The sequence below is a fragment of the Gopherus evgoodei genome, chromosome 22 (assembly GCF_007399415.2).
Source record: "Gopherus evgoodei ecotype Sinaloan lineage chromosome 22, rGopEvg1_v1.p, whole genome shotgun sequence".
NCBI classification, from domain to species: Eukaryota; Metazoa; Chordata; order Testudines; family Testudinidae; genus Gopherus; species Gopherus evgoodei.
The window spans coordinates 10,497,122-10,516,392 of record NC_044343.1 but is presented as its reverse complement, the minus strand read 5'-3'; the positions used below and the strand labels follow the sequence as shown (position 1 = coordinate 10,516,392).

Genomic DNA, 19,271 nt, shown 5'->3' with positions numbered 1-19,271 from the left:
GACCAGGAAACAGATTGTGGTCTGTCATGTGATTTTTGCACAGAGCTCTACGGCTAAGCTATTGGACCAGTCTGGTCCACTTGCCTTTGAATGTCCCAATATTATCAAATGGCCTCTTGTTGGTAGCCAGGGTTTGGCATGAAGGAGGGATGCATTAATTTTTCATTTGCAAAGAACTCAAGACTCATAATACTCTAATAACTAGTGACCAGCCTTGTAATGTAAGGGCTCTCCTATTTCTTCTTGAGAAGTAGGCCATCTGCTGGATTAAGGTGACAATTTTGCCTGTCTCAAAATATCCCCTTACAGAAACTGACATATAGTGTGTGGCACTGTTCCTTTAGATGTATGCTGATTCCATGGTAGGAGTAGTTTGCAGTTGGATTAATGTCAAGGCTGCAAACTCTTTCCTGCTGTGAAACTCTATGCAGGCCTTCCTTCCCACGAAATGGCCATGTGGCAGTCTTCCAGGGTGCTACCCAGCTGGCATTATATGAAAGAAATATTTACTGAAGATATTTCACTTATGATCCGTTAATTTAAAGACTAGGGAAGGAACCTAGACTGAAAAACTGAATATATATTCATTGCATTAGGCTACCAGTATTGCCACATTGTATATTACATATGGCAGAAACTGACACTATATAATGGAAACAATACTGCTTATTTTTGTTCAGATCTTTGGCTTTTATAACGTTTCCTTCAATGGTAAGGACTGAGGCCAACATTTTCAAACTTGCGTGCCTAAAGTTAGGCTCCCAAATACGTGTCTTGCTTTTTCAACACTTTTAAGGAGCTGGGGTTCATGGCCCCACTAAAAATCAGGTCACCTTCTATATTGGGGTTCTCAGACTGGGGGGTTGTGACCCCTCAGGAGGTCACAAGATGGTTACATGGGGGTCTCAAGTGGCCAGCTTCATGAGGCTGGCAGCTCTGAGCCCCCATTAAATGAGATTACTTCCCTCTCATTTTTAATTTATAAGTAGGATCACACTCAGAGGCTTGCTGGGTGAAAGGGGTGGCCAATACAGAGAGTTTGAAAACCACTCTTCTATATAAATGCCTAAATATGGATTTAGGCTTCTAACATTAGATCAACTAGGTTTGAAAATTTTCTCATTTCCACCCCCTTATCATACATGGCAGATTTTTACTCGCTCTTGTTTTTTTGGGGGCTTCTAACACCTCTTTTTCATCACTAATCTGTTGGCAGTATGTGTATGTGCATCTCTAACCCTGACAAGGATCAGATAATGAACAATTTTCCCCAAAGTCAACATATCTTAGCTAAGGATATGCCCTTCTTGGTGGATTGCAATGGACTCTTTTCATAATGCTTGTGGCATGGATATTGGGTAACAGAAATGAGTCTCTCATCCTTCTATATTTAGTTCTCCCACATGGCAACATGCTGAGAAGCCATCTTGTCTTTGGCAGTAAGACAGTAATTCCATCTATTACCTCTGTAGTAATACAGGCTGTTACACCATGACTAGAATGCATTGGAAGGCACAAGGCTGAAAAGCTTCATCTGAGTGTATGGAGTGTAGTGGTGATAGACAGTGCAGCTGCAGTTGAGAGCCCTCTTTTGCTGCTTATAAAATGGCTTGGTTACCATCACCCAATATCTCAGAGAAGGGGCGCTTTAGATGTTTTCAGGGGATTCTCGAGAGCCCCGTCGTAACAGTCATCATCAATATGACTAAGAACTGGAGTAGTTTGTGACCAGCTAGATTTTAACTGTGTAAATTCCATTCCATGCAACTGGATTAAAAAGTATAAAGTTAAATATTTTCAGAAGACTAAAGAGTTGCGGGGGGAAGAGGGGAAGATTGGCAGAAATTTTTGGGAACAAGTCTCCGATCCTAGCTGCTGCTTTGTATAAATTATTTGGACAGTAGTATTAAGTTCATGCATATTGTTCTGCCTTGCTCCAAAAGTCAAAACTGTGACAGACACGAGACAGCAGTAAATCCTGCTGTTCTTCCTGCATGTATTTTTTTTGTTCACAGCTAGGTATCCATACCTAGGTATCCCTAGTTTGATTCTGGTACAACTGGCTCTGTGTTTGTACTCTGAAAAATGACTGACAGAATAACATCTTGGTATTCACATTGACTCCATATCCAGTGCGCTCAGTTTACAAGTCAGGTGATAGGTCTTCCCTAGTCCAGTCCCTCAAATGTGGCCTGGAATTTGAAAACTGAATTGTTCTCTCTTCTGGATGGAGCATCATCATCAGCAATGGATTCTGAAATCAGAACTCAGTTAAGAATTCTCTTGATTCACAGACCTAAACAAATAAGTAAACAAAATATCTAGGTTGCTCTTTGCATTCCCATTGCATTTGGTCTCCAGTGCTAACAAGAATAAAAAGGAATAAAATACGTTTTAGTGAGAAGAGTCAGCAAACAGAATTTGCACAGTCAGAATACATAGAGGCAGATCTGTTGAGTAAGCAGATGCCATTTTAACATTGTCACTTTTCAATCGATAATTGCATTGTAAAGTTCTCCAGCTGGTGTAAAACATCTTGAGGCATTTTGGAGTCCGAGGCATTTTGAAGTCCAAGGCACTTGCTGAGCTACAGCTGCTAATAATGGGTTATCACTGAAATGTAAAGGTATTTTGGGCAGGAGAGAGCAGAAAACTGGAGAAATTGGAGGAGAGAGGTTGCTCTTTTCTCCCCTTTCTGTGAAAATATGTACCACTTGAAAAAAAAACCCACCATCTGTGGCTATTAGTACCTTCACATTGTTGCTTAGGACACCGTATCCCGCTGTGGGTCACTTGAGTCTTTCGGACAAGAGTGTTCCGCTACAAACCTAAACCCCATTTGTTATCTAATAATTCTTTGTTTTTAACTGTAAAAGAACAATTTTCTAGTGTCTATTTCCATGAAACTGGAACTAGTTCCTTGAAAGTTTGCAAGGTTAGTTTCAAACTTTTTTTCAGGGTAACTGTTGTCCCAAGGAAATAGCGTTTTTCTTAGGTGATTAGAACTGGATAATTACATAGTCTTTCTCGGGGAATTTCTGCACATGTTCAGTTATCAAATTAAAGCTTGGAAACACGGTATTGCCGTGAACACAGACATATGGTAATTCATAGTTTCCAAATGTAAATATCCCCACGTGGCTCCAAATTCAGAACAATATCCAGGTATATAGGACATAACATTTGAGGAGCCACTTAGAAAAAAGTGCCTGAGTGTTCTTCCCAGAGTATCTTTGTAATGAGTTCTGTGTCTCAAAGGCCTCTCACCTGTTGTCTTACCATCTCCCTTATAATAAAGGATGTATTCAGTGATATGTGTACATCAGGAGAAGAGTTGTATGTGCAAACTTGCAAAGCTGGCTGGGGGAACAGAAGATGCCAAATTCACACGTCTAATTTTCAGTATGGTGAAAGGCGTAGCTTTTTCTGGTTTAGTCTGGACTGATGACACAGCAATTCCCCTGCCCTTCCCTTCTGCCAGAAAGAGCTTGCTCTAGCCATAGGGGAAAATTCTTTCCAAGGCCTGAGCCTTGGCGTAAAGTGAAGGAAAACATGCAGACTCTTAAGGTATGGCAGGGGTGTAGGTCAATGTTATACAGTGTGTAATCTTTCCTGACCCCACCTCCAGTGGAGTTATACAAGTTTCCGTTGAGTCCTACTGTAACCATTTGTAGTCCCCCGATCCCTGCTGGAATGTAGTGGTGTTTTGGGGGCATCCATACAGCAAGTGGTCTGCTCCAGAGTTGCTTTAATGAACTTTTAAATCCAGTGTGAACATTAGTGTAAATTTGGTTGAAGATGAGGGTAAAACTAGGGTTCACTTTTATTTTGCAAAACCTTGTTTGTCTGGCTTTGGCTTTTTAAGAGTGGATTGGATCATAGCGTTCTTTTTCCAGCCTTCCCAATGCTTTGGTGTGGGAGGTACGAGGGCTGGGAATGAAGAACAGGAAATCCAGATCAGAGAATCGTAGGACTGGAAGGGACCTTGAGAGGTCATCTAGTCCAGTCCCCTGCACTTGTGGCAGCCCTATGTATTATAATATATGTCTGAGTCTAACTTTCCAAATTTCTCTGAGACTGAAGATAGGTCAGGTGTCTGCTTGGAGTTGTGCACTTGCTTTATCCCTCTCATTCAAGCAGACTGTATCATAGTAGGAAATCTCACTCGCCTAGGTATTTATTCACCCTGTCCCAACCCCACAAATGAGCTGGGGTGCATAAATATATGTAGTCCCTACAGCAATGTCTTTTCTCCCTCTCTCTTTAGCCTGCAGGCCTCACCTAGCTTTTCTGGTAGGCTTGGGTGTGTCCTGGATGCCATGTGTTGCCTTTTTCACAAAAGTCTTGCTTCAGAACAAAAACAGTGAGCTTTGTACAGCACTAATCAGTATCTCAAGCTTCCTTGATATCACTTGCACTGATGTATTTTGTAGACACATAACTGTCATTGCCTGTGCTTAAAAGCTTCCATTGCCTAACAGTGAGTTCTCTGCAGTAAGGGTGTGGGCAGGATGTGTTTTTGTCCTAGATATTTTGAATGCCCTATTTCAGCGGGAAACTCGATGTTTTGGTATTTGAAAAGCCCTCCAAACGTCCCCTGTGGCTTTGACATGTTGCCACGTTTCAGAGGTTTGGATTATTGCCTCTAGTTATTTTTGCAACGAGCAGGGGCTTAAAAATAACCATGTGTACTTTTCCAGGCAGAATTAACTGTTTTTGTGAGCCAAGCACTTTGCCCTGAGACTGTTAGAATGAGACTTTGTGTATTTATGGCATTGTGCAGTCAGAGCTTTACCACAGAGCCTTCCAACGCAGGTCTGGGGAAAGAATATTAGCTGCTGTTATATTTTGGAGCCCAAAGCTCTGGGAAAGGGGACTTGGCCTTCAGAAGCAGCTGTTATCTGTTATAATGAATATAGACCTGCAGTAGTGTTTTTTTCTTGTTGCTTCCTATGGGTGTGACCTGCCAGTTTGCTTTGAGCTGGAGACATCAGCTACTGTGAGCATATTCCTGCAGTCTCTGAAGAGCCAACCTATCTGTCTGAAAATGGGAGGGAAAACTTGCCTGTGCTTCTAAATTTAGAAACAATGGGGGCTGGCTGCTCTCTGAAGTGGATTTCAGTGAGCTAATTATCCGTTTAGATAAAGCAGGTCCCCTGCATTGTCTAATCAGATGAAAATATCTGCATTACAGATGGTCCTTTCCATTCATTATTCACTAAGGAGATTAAATTTCTATGTGTGAGAGAGAGCACTGTGGGGGTGAGTACACTGATTGGAAGAGACTAAGTGCATCCCTACTGCTGCTCTTGCCATCTCACACTGACAGGCTGTGGTTTTCCTGTGTGACCTCGACCGTACAGCATTCTGTATTTAAGCTATGCAATAACCCATCAGAAGCTGGCTGTGTAGCTGTTTAATTACCAGGGAAGAGCTCAAATTTCCTTACCAGTTCTTGTTCCAAATGAAACTTGGGGATTCTTATGTGTGCCACTTGTTTTGGATACTGTTGGGAGATCTCAATTTGAGAGTGACTTTTGGGATACTTGCGTTCTCCCTTGGGGCTGGTGAAGGTCAGTAGCACTACTAGGGAACTATGACCTGAGGAATGATGGGTGGTTAGTGCTCTTCACTTCCCAAAATAATAATTAAAAAGCATTTCATACTATCAAACTTTGCAGCAGGCGGTTCTCCCGCCTTGTTGGCTGGAGGGATACTGCTACAGTAGGGATATAAGCCCATAAATGGTTTGATGACGACTAAGGGAGGATATGATTGAGGTCTATAAAATCGTGACTGGTGTGCAGAAAGTAGATAACAAAGTGTTATTTATTCCTTCTCATAACACATGAACTAGGGGTCGCCAAATGAAATTAATAGGCAGCATGTTTAAAACAAACAAAAGGAAGTATTTTTTCACACAACACACAGTCAACCTGTGGAACTCTGCCAGAGGATGTTGTGGAGGCCAAGACTATAACAGGATTTAAAAAATGAGCTAGATAAGTTCATGGAGGACAGGTCCATCAATGGCTATTAGACAGAGTGTGCAGGGATGGTGTCCCTAGCCTTTTTGCCAGAAGCTGGGAATGGGTGACAGGATGGATCACTTGATGATTACCTGTTCTGTTCATTCCCTCTGGGGCACCTGACATTGGCCACTGTCAGAAGACGGGATACTGGGCTAGCTGAACCTTTGGTCTGACTCAGTATGGCTGTTCTAATGTTCTCACACATCACATAATTTCCACACTGCTTTTAAATAAGTGGTGGTGGATCACTGGTGCAGAGTTCCCTTCCTGGCTTCCATATTGAGAAATGTACCAGTTACCCACTAACTGGAGATATGAAACTTTATTACAGTGATTCTCAACTAGGGATCTGAGGCCTCCTGGGGGGCTGCGAGCAGGTTTCAGGGGGGCAACGAAACAGGGCCAGCATTAGACTCACTCTGGCCCAGGGCAGAAAGTTGAAGCAGTGCCACCTGAGGCTGAAGCCGAAGCCTGAGCAGTGTAGCTTTACGGGGGCCCCTGTGGCATGAGACCCCAGGCAATTTCCCTGCTTGCTACCCCCTCACTCCGGCCCTGGCTTTTATCTGCAGAAAACCCGTTATTGTGGCACAGACGAGCCGTGGAGGTTTTATAGCATGCTAGGGGGGCCTCAGAAAGAAAAAGGTTGAGACCCCCTGTTTTATAACACAGTTGGGCCACAGCCACATTTAAACATGGCTGTTTTTGTAGTGTAGAGGAGGCCAAAATGACTATCTTTTTTAATGGCGGTTTCCCATTTCTGGTGCGGATTTTACCCAAGCACTGGCTAAATGTGGGTTAGCTTTTACAATACAAAGATAACCCTGTTTGAACGTGGTTGTGTGGCCCACTTGAATTATAATATGGCGGCTACTTGGCTGGATAGACAGGAAAAACATTTTCATGTTTAGCCCTGGTGTGTGGCTTATCAGGGTTAAAACATAATTCCTTCATTTGGTTAACACACTCTTTTCCTGTTTGCACAGGTAAGATGAATCCATATACGGTTAGGTCACAGCCGTTTTTATAGGGACTTGAAATGTAATCAGTTTAAATAAATAAATAATTTAAACATAGTTTCAGATGCTACTTCCAGCCCTGAGTCCTCCAACTAAATGGTTGGCTTTGTAGTCTGTGCTTTCTCTGGGCTTATTCTTGGAAAGCTCCACACAAACAGGAGAAACTGACTAGACATGGGGAAACCGTGAAACTGACTCAACACACATTGATGTCAAATGTACGAAGTAAACAGAAACAGAGACTTGTTTTGCCCTCTGTCTTTTAGTCAGTCATTTGTGATATTACCTGTAACAATATTTAAGACTTTCAGACTGAAGTGTGCAAGTCTTTCAGACAATTAAATTGAAAGTGTCCTTTTAGGTGGTGGTGGTGGCAGACCCTAAAAAATATATGTACTTAAGTGTGTGTTTGAATAATGTATTTTCCAGCCTCTCTGGTGTCGCATGATTTTGGTAGCTTTTAAAAATGTTCAGGAGTGTTTGGCTTAGCTCCTCTTCCCATCTGATTCCAATCCCTCAAATGATGTTTATTCTGCAATAAGAGAGCATGGATTTAAGGCAGAGTTAATCTTCTATTTAACGGCACTGAATGATTATACAATGGGTTTGTAGGCATTGTGCTTACAATGAGTATTTTAGCCTAGAGGTTAGAGACAGAAATGGTAGCTCCATTTGCATTTGGAGTTCGTCTTCTGACCAACTGCTTTCATTTATAAAGTTCTTAATACAGGGCTGTAAGAATCTTGTTCATTCTCTTACCTTGGAGTCTGATTGATGTTTATTTCCCGTTACACACTCTTATTGTTGCTTACTGTTAAGATTTTGCAAACTCCTCCCCTCTACAAATGGAAGGGATCCCAGCACTGTTTTAGTTGCTGAGACTGTATACCAACCACTGTAAAATTCATTGTGAATTACTGGTGTTGGGAATTGTTGTGGTCTCATCTCCACATCAGGTAGAGAGGACTACTGTCTGTACTTGGGGAATTTTCTAAGAATGTCCCACCTCTGACAACACTGGGTCAGCTCCACTGGTATTCGTGATATTGGGCACCCTAATAGAGAAGCTGCTGGTGTTTCTAACATCACATTGTTTAGGTAACTGCACAGAATTACATAATCATGTTAAATATGCCGACAACCCATCCAGCGCTCCCAACACTAACACCAAGAGGAGCTATGCAAGTATTAGCAATTCTGGAAGTTTTTTTTAGAGACTCTCCTTAGTGTAGACAAAGGTCTATGGTGGTCTTCCTCAGGGATAAGAAGGCCTTAAATTTTGGTGGAATTGGACTTAGACTTGAAACAAATCACAGAAAATATAGACCTGATATTTTACATGGGCCAGTAGTAGAACAGTGTCCAGTGGACTCTGCTAGGGATCTTGAGTATAGTGAAACTCTGTTTACAATGAAATCGAATAAAGATTCCATGTTTCAATGCTTGTGGTGTGCAGACTGCAGTTCAGGGTCCATCAGTTCAGTGTGTTGATTTGGGAACAGAAGTAACTTTTTTTTTTTTAATTATAAAATTCCATTGTATTCAGGGAGGCTTGAATTTTATAGGAATCGCTCCCAGACTGACACCATATGTAATACAGGTGGCTACAATTTCTAGAAAATCAGATGGCAACTCAGGCAGGCTAAGATAACTAAAAGGCTATGGCAGCAACAGTAAAGTATTAGCAGTTTGGATTTAGGACCGTGAAGTTTGCCATTCAAAGCAGGAAAATTGTTCATTTGTACTTGGCTTGTGTGGGTCTAGAACTAACTGTCCAATTTTAGTTTTTTTGTGAACTTCACAATATTACAGTGGGGTGGTTTCTGGAATTGAGTATACTAGACATCTGTCATAACCAGTCCCATTGGAAATACTTCCCTTAATTAACCAAGTGCAGCTATTTTAGTATTTGCAATATTCCATATGTAATTCCAGGGAATACTACAAATTAGTCATTTTTAGGGAACACTTCAAATATCAAGGTAACTTAGGGCAAGTCTACACTAGAAGCGCTGCATTGGCGTAACTGTGACACTGTAGTACCTTTGGTGAAGATGCTCTATGCAGACTGCAGTGGAAGTCAATGGTTGCTGAAGATGCTTAGCGTCTCTGAAAAATCAGGTCCTGGGGGTGTCAAGGTGAGCACCCACCATTGAGGAAATCTAAACTAGTGGACATGTTTTCAAATTTTGGTCTAAATCTTCATGCTTCAGTTCCCCATCTGTAAAATGGGGATAATTCCCCCCCAACACACACACAAAGGGGGTTTGAGAAGACGCATTCATTTAGCGTATGTGATGAGCTTGGATACTGCAGTGATAAGTCAGTAGAGAAGCCAGTGAGTCAATAAAATCTTTTGTGGTGTTGCAATATTTGAATGTTGGGCAGTAACTGATTAGCTCCTCCGTGAGGGTAAAAGGACATCGGGATATATGGAGTGGGCAGTGGAAAGGGAGGCTTCTCCTTGTCTTGGGGAGTGAGTGGAGTTGTTTGAAGGGACGTGGGGTAGTTTTCTCCCTGAGGCATTTCCTGAAGATTTCAAGTGGCGCTATTCATAACTAGCATCACTGTGTCTAGTATGTTAGCCTTGCCATGTACAAAGCTGAAAGAGACATTCAAATTTTCGTCTATTTTTTTTATAGCTGGAAAGAGGTGACTTCCTCTCAGAAGAATGGAAAGAAAGAATTGCAAACACAAGGTACAGTAGAACAGCTGATTTTGGCTTTATGAATTTCTAATATTTGTCAGTGTATCATAATGGAAATTGGGAGAATGGCCAACTCGTAATACAGAATTTCTATAGCTAATATTTAAAGCATATATGTGAGCTTCCATGCTAGCAGTATGGGGAGCCTGATACCTGACTGGAAGAATGGGTTTTCATGTATTCCCAGAAGTATTAACTGGAGTTCCCAGCATAAATTCCTCTTGCACAGCTAGAGTAGATCCCTCCTATGTTTGCATTTCCGTTAGTCTGTCAGTGACTCTGGCATAAGCACCAGCTTGAGTGGCTGGTACAGTTGCTTACCTTGATAGTAAGGCTGAGCTAAATGAAATTGGCTATTCTGTTGCATTGATCCTCTTGGATAATTGAATATGCAAACTGAAGATCTGTATTTAGAGATGGAGTCTTTTTTAAACTGTTAGCATACTGCTGCTGAAGAGGGAAATGTCATGGTTCAAAACACTCCTACATTTTTGTGAAAGGTTTCATGTTCCTAGAGCCTCGTTAGTAGATACTAATCATGTACCACATAATGGATAGAAAAGAAACATTTGTTAATGGCAGATGTGCTCCTAAACCACCCCCTTTCTTGGAGAGATGGGAAACAGTTGACAAAATGGCTCATTGAAAATCTTCAGGGCTGTGGCAAATTATGGATGGTTTCCAAGACCATGTTTAAGAGCACACTCAGGAAGGGCGTCTGCCAGGCTGAATTTTGCCTCATTATATATCCCAATTAGACTTCTTGGGCTGCCTTTAATTTGTGGGTAGACTTGTCCCAGCCATGCAGTGTGGTGTGGTTTTGCTTTTGCTTTATTAGTTGTTTGCATCTTTACACACACATCCCTCTATACTCCTTCCAGCTCTCTTCCATTTCTTTAGAACAAGTATCAGAGGAGTAGCCGTGTTAGTCTGGATCTGTAAAAGCAGCAAAGAATCCTGTGGCACCTTATAGACTAACAGATGTTTTGGAGCATGAGCTTTCGTGGGTGAATACCCACTTCGTCGGATGCATGTAGTGGAAATTTCCAGGGGCAGGTGTGTGTGTGTGTGTGTGTATATGTATATGTATATGTATATGTATATGTATATGTATATGTATATGTATATGTATATGTATATGCAAGCAAGAAGCAAGCTAGAGATAACGAGGTTAGTTCAATCAGGGAGGATGAGGCCCTGTTCTAACAGTTGAGGTGTGAAAACCAAGGGAGGAGAAACTGGCAACTAACCTCGTTATCTCTAGCTTGCTTCTTGCTTGCACACACACATTATATATATATAATGTGTGTGTGCAAGCAAGAAGCAAGCTAGAGATAACGAGGTTAGTTGCCAGTTTCTCCTCCCTTGGTTTTCACACCTCAACTGTTAGAACAGGGCCTCATCCTCCCTGATTGAACTAACCTCGTTATCTCTAGCTTGCTTCTTGCTTGCATATACATATACATATACATATACATATACATATACATATACATATACATATACACACACACACACACACCTGCCCCTGGAAATTTCCACTACATGCATCCGACGAAGTGGGTATTCACCCACGAAAGCTCATGCTCCAAAACGTCTGTTAGTCTATAAGGTGCCACAGGATTCTTTTGCTTCTTTGGAACAGTTTTTAATGTAGGCTTTAGATGAGAGCTCTGCAACGCGACAGAACCTGATTTCCAGGGTTGGCTCTCCTCCGGCCCGTGGGGTGGTGCAGCAGTGGCTACATACCCTGCTTCTGCTGGCCACTGTTACGTAGCAGCACGTACACTGCAATGGAGTGAGTGTGCCGAGGAGTCATAGCACCTCTCACTTCTGCAGCACAAGCAATGCAATGGGGGCAGCTGTTGGCAGGAGCAGGGCATGCAGCCACTGGCTCATGCACCCACTGCCGCACTGACTCCAAGGACAGGAGGAGGCGAGGCATCCCTGGGAGAAGAGGCAGCGGCAGCATGAATGCATCAGGTTCAGGTTGGAAATTGATTCGACCCTCTTGGGCTTGGGTCCAGATCAGGCCTAGCCTTGAGCAGACCTCTGCTATAGATTGTTTGTTTCCTATTGCACATGGAGACACTGTGGCAGTAAATGATGCTATTCTTTGTTACTTTGAATAGTATGCAGTTGATTGTCCTCCTACCAGCCCACAACCATCTCCTCCCTGCCACAAGTTCTTAAAGCAAAAAATTAATTTTTCGTCCTACAGCCTTGGTCATTTGAGGTTTTGTGAATGCAAATTGATCAGCATCTGCTGTTTAAAGAATTTTTTGATTGATCAATTGCTATTTTGGCCCAGGTCAATTTCCTAATAAAGTGAAATTTCCCCCTTCATTTTCTGTTGTAAGCTACGTGAGCATCCTAGGTGATGGCCTTCATGATGATAGTAGCCACTTGGATATTTTTAAGAGCACTCCTAGCTATTTCATTTGGTTAAAGGGTTTTATGATGTCATCCTCAATCCAACAGCATCACTTACCTGATTGAAATTGTGCTTCTAACAAAGCAGATAATACGAGTTCCAAAAGTTCAAACTCCTAAAAATGCATGTTCACTTTTGCACATGTACAATTCTCGTTCATATTTGTGCTCTCACAACCGCTGATGCTTAAGCAAGCTGTGTGGCATTTATTATTCATACTGTCTGCACTTGTGGTTAAGCATTCTGCACTGAAAAGGCAGTAAACCAAATAAGGGGAAAGTCAAGTTATTTTGGTCTCCAATGTGCATAGTAAATATTCCATCAGAATGAACATTAAAAAAGATTTCAGTGGACTTTATTTCTTTTCCCCTTCAAATTCTCTAGTGACTTTAGTACATGTGGCCATGCTCAGGAGACGTTTTTTGCAGAGGGGTCGGAAGCAGGATGAAAGGAGCCCATACTGGTCTTGCTTGCCAGAAAAGTTTTCCATATTTGTAAGAGCAGGTGTGGGCAGAACAAAGATCCTTTTTTTTTTTTTTTATTAAATTGTGGCTTTTAAATAGCTTTGGCTTTGTCTCTTAAACTTAGTGTCCTTTAAGTGTATGGTGTATGGAGGCACCAGAAGGGGAAAGAAGAATCCAAATTAGTTTCACTTGCAAAGAAATAAATTCTTATAAAATAGATGGCATTGGCTGAAAAAAGTCCTGAAAATCTTGATCCTGCAAAGCGCTGAATATCTTCTGAGAGGTGTCAAGCATCCTTATTTCCCACTGAAGCCAGTGGGAATAGAAAACATTTGGAAATACAATATCCAACCCAAAGTTAAATGCTTTCAAAGTTACACCCACTGTAACGTGTATTCTCCATTTGTAATATGTCCTGTTTCTTGTTGCTTGTGGCTGAAGGTCTCTTATTTCCACTTCATGACACTTTTCATCTTTACATGGCCATGTCTTCTTGCAACTTGTTTGATTTTCTCTTTTCAAGGCTTAAATATTTTTGGGGGGGCGGTGAGCCCCTTGCAAGATTTAATCCCTCAACCACGGAAGACACATAAATGTTTCCAGTGTAGGATAGAGCTGAAGACAGCCTTAGGGACAGCAAGGCTTGTTGAGAGAGAGCTAAGAGAACAAGATTTTCAACCTAAATGCCTTAGTATTAACCTTGTGAAAAGGCCTGTAGAATTTCACCGTCATTTGTGGGGGCAGGGGGTATTTTGTAAATAAATTATTACTTGTAAATACGTCTTCAAATTACCAAAGGTATAATTGGATTCAATAGGTATCTGTCAAGATGGGCTGTCACCGCTCCTTAAGTTTGGTTTAACAAGTGTCATAAACATGTTAGCAGTAGGTATGTTCATATGCACTGTAAAAAGGCCACCAGGCATTATGGAGGCATGATGAACATACTTTTTAATATTATAATAGTGAAACTTGCTAGTGTAGTTCTTAACTTATGAATTCATGGTGCAGAAACAGCTGATCTGATGAATATGTAACGTTTCAGCAAATAAGTACTGTGAATACTGACTATTTATAGCTTATTACTTTGTGTAGCTTGCAAGTAGAAATTTTCTGTTTCTCGAGTAAAATAGCTATATGCCCTCAGGATATATAGCATTCTCTTGTTTCAGAACCATGAGCATCATTCATGGAATGTAGCTGATTGCATGGAGGTAGCAGTGTGTGTAAAATAAGATGCCGTTTGTCTGTTCCTATTTAATAACTAGACTATTATCTTGCAGTGTTATTTTTGTGAATAATTTTGCCTTTGGTCCTGAGGTGGATCACCAACTGAAGGAGCGATTTGCAAACATGAAGGAAGGTAACAAATCGAACTTAAACTCTTTTCCGTTGGTTTCCTGTTCACTGTGGGAGCTGCTGAATATTCTGCCTTTTTTTTTTTTTTTTTTTTTTTGCTGTGCAGTAGTAGATTCAGGGTTTACTAGCTGCTGCAGCGTGCTGTCTGTTCCTGATTTGCTATCTCTAGCAACCAGCTTCTAGTTTAAAAGTCTTTTGGAATCATGAGACACCCCAGAAGATCTATTGTGTTGTTTTAAATGTTCCTGTCATATATGAATGCAAATTGTTTCTATGACAGAAGGGCATTTCCATGGCAGCACCTTTCATAATGTTTTTTGAATATTTAATCCTGAATGTGTTTTTCAGCTTTTAAATACTCTTTTTATATGCAAGTTTGGCAACATCTAAAGCTCAAGGAGCTTTGTTCTGTACTTAAAATAATACTAAGATTATATTTAAAAATTCCTAACCTGCACTAACACCATAGATCAGTGCTTCTGAAACTACAGTCTGCAGAGCCCTTTGTTGTGCTGTGTAGAAAAACGCATTGACAACCAAACAGTGAAGGATTGTGGTAGAAATCTTTGTCCTACAAATTTGCCCACAGATTAGAAAAGATGGAAGAACTATTTTGATTAACCCTTGATTAACACTGAAAGTTCTAAACCATTAATCTTTTCATCCTAGTTTGCTTTTCACACTTCACTCAGTTTCGCTGTTCAAAATGATTGGTCTCATTTTGTTTTGTTCAGTCATTTTTTCTTCTGGTTATTACGCACTATCCCAGTGGTGATACGCTTGGGTTTGGATGGTTCAGGGGGTTATTAATGAGGAAACTGATCCTTCTGCATCTATCTGTGGGGTTCAGATCCTCGGTGGTGGTGGGGATGATATATTTACAGTCATCTGAAGCCAGGTTGGTGGGTTCCATTCTTGTGGACAGCCACCACAATGGCAACTAATTGGAGATTTTACCTCTTGTCTGAGTAAATAGACCAAGATCTAAATGGACTTGGAGACTGGAACGCCTTCTCTTCCTATAGGTGACCTTTCATGTCAGGCACTAAGGACACTGGTGACTGGGGCAATTTGCATTTCCTCTGCTCCTGCTGTATCTCTTCTGGCAGAGATAAGGTTTCGGTCTCCAAGGGTGTGTTTACATTGCAAAATGAAACCTGTGGCAGCAAATCTGAGTCTGGGTCAACTAACTGGGGCTTGTGCTACAGGGCAAAAAATAGGTAGTATAGTGCAGTGTTGACATTCCCGCTTTGGCTGGAGTCTTGGACTCTGAGACCCATGCTGCTCACTCGGAGGTCAAATGGCTACACTGTTATTTTTAGCTCCATAGTATAAGCCCAAATCAGTTGACCCAGGCTGAGAAACTCACTGCGCTGGGGTGTATGGGTTGTTGGTTTTGTTTTTAGTATAGACACACTGCAAGATCAATTCAGCATGTTCAACTAGTACTAAATTCATTAGGTGAATTGTAGTTTGTGAGGCCATGTGGTCTCATGGATTAGGCATGGCTCTGGAAGCCAGAATCGCCAGAATTGAGTTGTACTGTGCCACTGAGCAGTCACTCAGGCCATCCGTTTCTCTTGTTTAAAATGGGTATCGTTATACTTACCTATGTCATGTGGGTGTGGAGTATTAATTAGGTAATATTTGAACATGGAAAGTGTTACCGTTAAATCCCCAGGGTTTTTTTTCTCCTGACAAGTTGGGCTGTAAAAGCTAGCAGTTGGAAATGTCCAGCGATGTCACGATGGTCTTTAACTTGGCTGGGGTACTTTGTTCCTGCCCTTCAGTCCTTCAGACACGTGACAATTTAACTTGGTTGTGACAAATAGTACAAAAATAGTTAGTTATTTAACCACTCTTGTAAGGCAGATGTATAGAGTGGGCTGTCACAGTTCTAAGTAGTTGTGGAAGTGAAACTTACCCAGGAATATTCCCTGTGAGGCCAAGCTTAGGCATAAATAAAATAAATAAATTCCACAACATTATAGCTGTGACACAAACCAGCCAAAGCCAGAAGAGTTTCAGTATGTTTGATTCTCTAGCTTTACTTCAGAGTTGGGCTTTAATTTGTATTTAATGTAATAGAAGCATCATGTGCCAGTAGGTAGGGTACTGGACTGGGAATCAGGAGACTTGGGTTCTCTTCCCAACTCTAGCTGGTGGCTGGGGACTGGACTCAGTGACCCAGGAGATCCTTTGCGGTCCTACATTCCTAGGACCTTCAACAAGGCACTTCATCTCTGTGACGCTCCCTGGTGGTATCCGGGGTTGTGAGGCACCTCACCACGACCTGCCCTTAATGTGAAGCAGTCTTGCCTGTGCCTGTTGTGGATCAACTCTTTGAAATCACCAGCCTCTGGCAACACAAGTGCTGCCTTGTATAGTGTCACTTCCTCTGCACAAGCTAGTGATGGGAACCCCTGAACCCTGTGAGTGTTCCCTGTGGTGTCCAGCCCCATCTCCACTGAGCACTCACTGAATTACCAAGCGTACTGTTCCCAGAGGTTGTAAGATTCAACTCAAGATCACCACTTTGCTTCACACCATAGCACTTAGATACATTTATAGTGAAAACAAGAATGTTGTTTTCCTCCTCTCAAAGATCAGAGATTCAAGTGATAGTAAGAATATTAGAAACACATGGTTACATTTAAAACAAAATCATAACATTTTCTACAGACGAAACTGTTAGCCTCCTGTCTAAAGAAGTCTATCATACCCCTTCCCACTCCCGCGCTATTCTCTTCATTTTTATCCAAACCTGGTTAAGATCCCTTTTGCATAAAGCAAACTTGTTGTCCATGTACTTCCTCAGTGAAGCGTGCCAAGGGTGTTGTCTTTATCCCCAAATATTCCAGAGCAAACCTTTGATGAGTAAACACTCCCACTCACCCAAGATCTTCCCCCCCCCCATCCTCTCTGAAGTTCTCACAATCCTTCAGTAGCATTCAGTTCAGACTGGTGGATGGAGAGCCCCTGAGAACTCTACAATATTTAATTTACATTTAAACACACAATTGGATAATCTGTTTTTCAGGCAGTGATTAGCCCCTGGACACAGAATTTAAGAACATAATTTTCAGTGTACATACGTGACTCCTTGCATAATAAGCGTGCTTGGGTTTTGCAATGATGCTAATCAGTGTGACATCAGCTTTTATGTGAGACCTCAGGTGACACGCTTTTGGTAAGCTAGAATGCAAATATCACACTCAGGAGATTCCTTTAAGCCCTCTGCAACCCCTGTATGCCCCTTGCCAGCAAGGGGTTCCTGGGTCACAGTCTCTGGGCCTATATTTCCCCAACTGTAAAATGGGGATAATTATACTTTGTAGAATGTTTTGAGATGTGTACATGAAAAGCCCTGTCTAAGGGCCACCTGGTGCTACCATTATTTGAATAGCTGGATGTTGTCAGTGGTTTTTTTTTTTATATCTTTACCAAAAACAAACACACTCTTCCCCCCACCCCCACCCCACACAGCTTTTTTAAAGTGACTCAGTGGTGTTAGCGCAATTGCTCTTGGTTGCTATTCTGGTACTAAATATAAAGCAATCTATAGCCCCTACTTTCTCCAAAGGGTTTTTGTCAAAGAATAGTGGTAACTGGATCACTTGTATCTTTTTTCCCAGGTGGCAGAATCGTGTCCTCAAAGCCTTTTGCACCTCTAAACTTTAGAATAAACAGTCGAAACTTGAGTGGTAAGATAGGCTTTTCTCTTTGCTTAAATGTGATTGTATGGTGTTCAATATGACTTTTTTTTTTTTTTAAAGGGGGAAAGCTCAGTAGAAAGCTGCTATTGTATGTTAAAGTTAAACACCAAATTGACAGGTGCGTTCCAAATATCAGAGAGAGAGAGACATGTCACAGCTCTCAGAGTATTGATGAGACCACGCATATTAAAAGCTAAAGTTTGTCATCAGCACTTAATCTTATCCAGCCTGCTGCATACTGACCAAAATGGCTCCCTCTCACAAACCCTCTGCAACGGAGTTTACTTTCCCTAAAAACAAACTGCTATAGGAACTCGGATAAGAAGGCCTCAGAGGAAATGACCTTCAAATATTGGGTACAGAGAGAAAGTATGGAAATTCAATTACAGGACCTAATCTCATCCAATTACTAATTTACATGGGAAATACAATATCAAATAAATATGCCTGCAAGTGTTCTAAGCCTGGGCCTCATTCCAATCTTAATGGCTTTTTAAAAAAAAGATAGCTTTTAGGGAAATGTTGTCTACTTAGAGCTCATGGCACCAAAATCTGCATTTCCCCGACATAACAGGAAAGTGCATTCTCTTGCTCTGTGGTCCTTCATGCATTCATCTCACCAGTTTTTGCCCTGGTGTGACACAGCTGGGGCATAGTCTGCCCCCTGTTATTGCTTTGCTTTTAAAATCTGTCCTGTTAAATGCTTAGTTAATAAAACTGCATTGGTGACAATAATGTTACCTTCTTTTAAAGCTCTTTGTAATCCAGCTTCTTTGGGACAGTCTTAATTCCTCTGCTGGAGGGGGAAAAATCATTAAAAGACTTTGGAACGGACCAAAAACTGTAAAAAGTTTGATTAAACTAGTGATACTGACTGTATCCTAAGCCTCAGATTTGTCCATATATAATGTTCATATACATTCAGACTCTGTTGGATCAGCGTCTTTCAGCAGAAATAAGTATCTGTAATCTCTCCAATACAGTCATGCCATTCACTCAGGCATTTGGTGGTTACAGTTTGTTATGTAGATGGGATCCAATAGTATTCTGTAGCTACGTTTAAGGCCTTGGTTGCAGTCAAAGCTTTAGCCTGGATATGTGACCCCTTTCCAACAAAAGTAAGGCCTTGTCTGTGCTGTTGTAGCTGTCTTGTCAGTGGGTTCCTTGAACAAGTTATTTTGGAAGCATAGCTGGATTCATTGTCAGATTGAAAGCCCACTGTAGCTACTTTTACTCCAGAATGCTTGAGTATCTGCAAGAAGAATAAAAACAATACACTGTATATCCTAAATATGCATTTTGCATATCACAGATTTTTACCTAAACTCAGGAGTGATATGTGGAAAAAGTACAGAGTTACGTAAAATATATAAATTAGACCACAGTGTTTCCAGGTCTGTTTGAGCAGTTAATTAGCACCATATAATATGCCTGAATATATCATCTTTAGGAAAGGATTTACTCACTTGGCATTAGGGCTCTGTGTGTTATTCTACATAGATCATTTTGTGTTTGTGTGAGAGTGAGTGAGTTAAATCCACGG

The 19,271-nt window shown here is 41.3% G+C and overlaps 2 protein-coding genes across 7 annotated transcripts in view; one reads left to right on the top strand and one right to left on the bottom strand.

Annotated features, from left to right (window-relative positions):
- The window catches only part of PLEKHJ1 (pleckstrin homology domain containing J1), a 94,195-nt gene that overhangs the window by 20,403 nt on the left and 54,521 nt on the right, over positions 1-19,271 (bottom strand). For 2 of the 3 annotated variants that reach the window (XM_030540303.1, XM_030540304.1), the window contains one exon: positions 17,772-18,980. The exons of the other annotated variant lie outside the window; for it this stretch is intronic. In XM_030540303.1, the coding sequence (XP_030396163.1) occupies positions 18,750-18,980 (231 nt within the window). In that variant the 3' untranslated portion in view covers positions 17,772-18,749. Of the gene's footprint in view, positions 1-17,771; positions 18,981-19,271 lie in introns of those variants that run through there. 3 annotated transcript variants of the gene reach the window in all.
- The window catches only part of DOT1L (DOT1 like histone lysine methyltransferase), a 96,079-nt gene that overhangs the window by 41,990 nt on the left and 34,818 nt on the right, over positions 1-19,271 (top strand). For all 4 annotated transcript variants that reach the window (XM_030540300.1, XM_030540301.1, XM_030540299.1 and 1 more), the window contains exons 8-10: positions 9,691-9,746; positions 13,937-14,016; positions 17,648-17,716. In XM_030540300.1, coding sequence (XP_030396160.1) covers positions 9,691-9,746; positions 13,937-14,016; positions 17,648-17,716 — 205 coding nt within the window. The remainder of the gene's footprint in view (positions 1-9,690; positions 9,747-13,936; positions 14,017-17,647; positions 17,717-19,271) is intronic.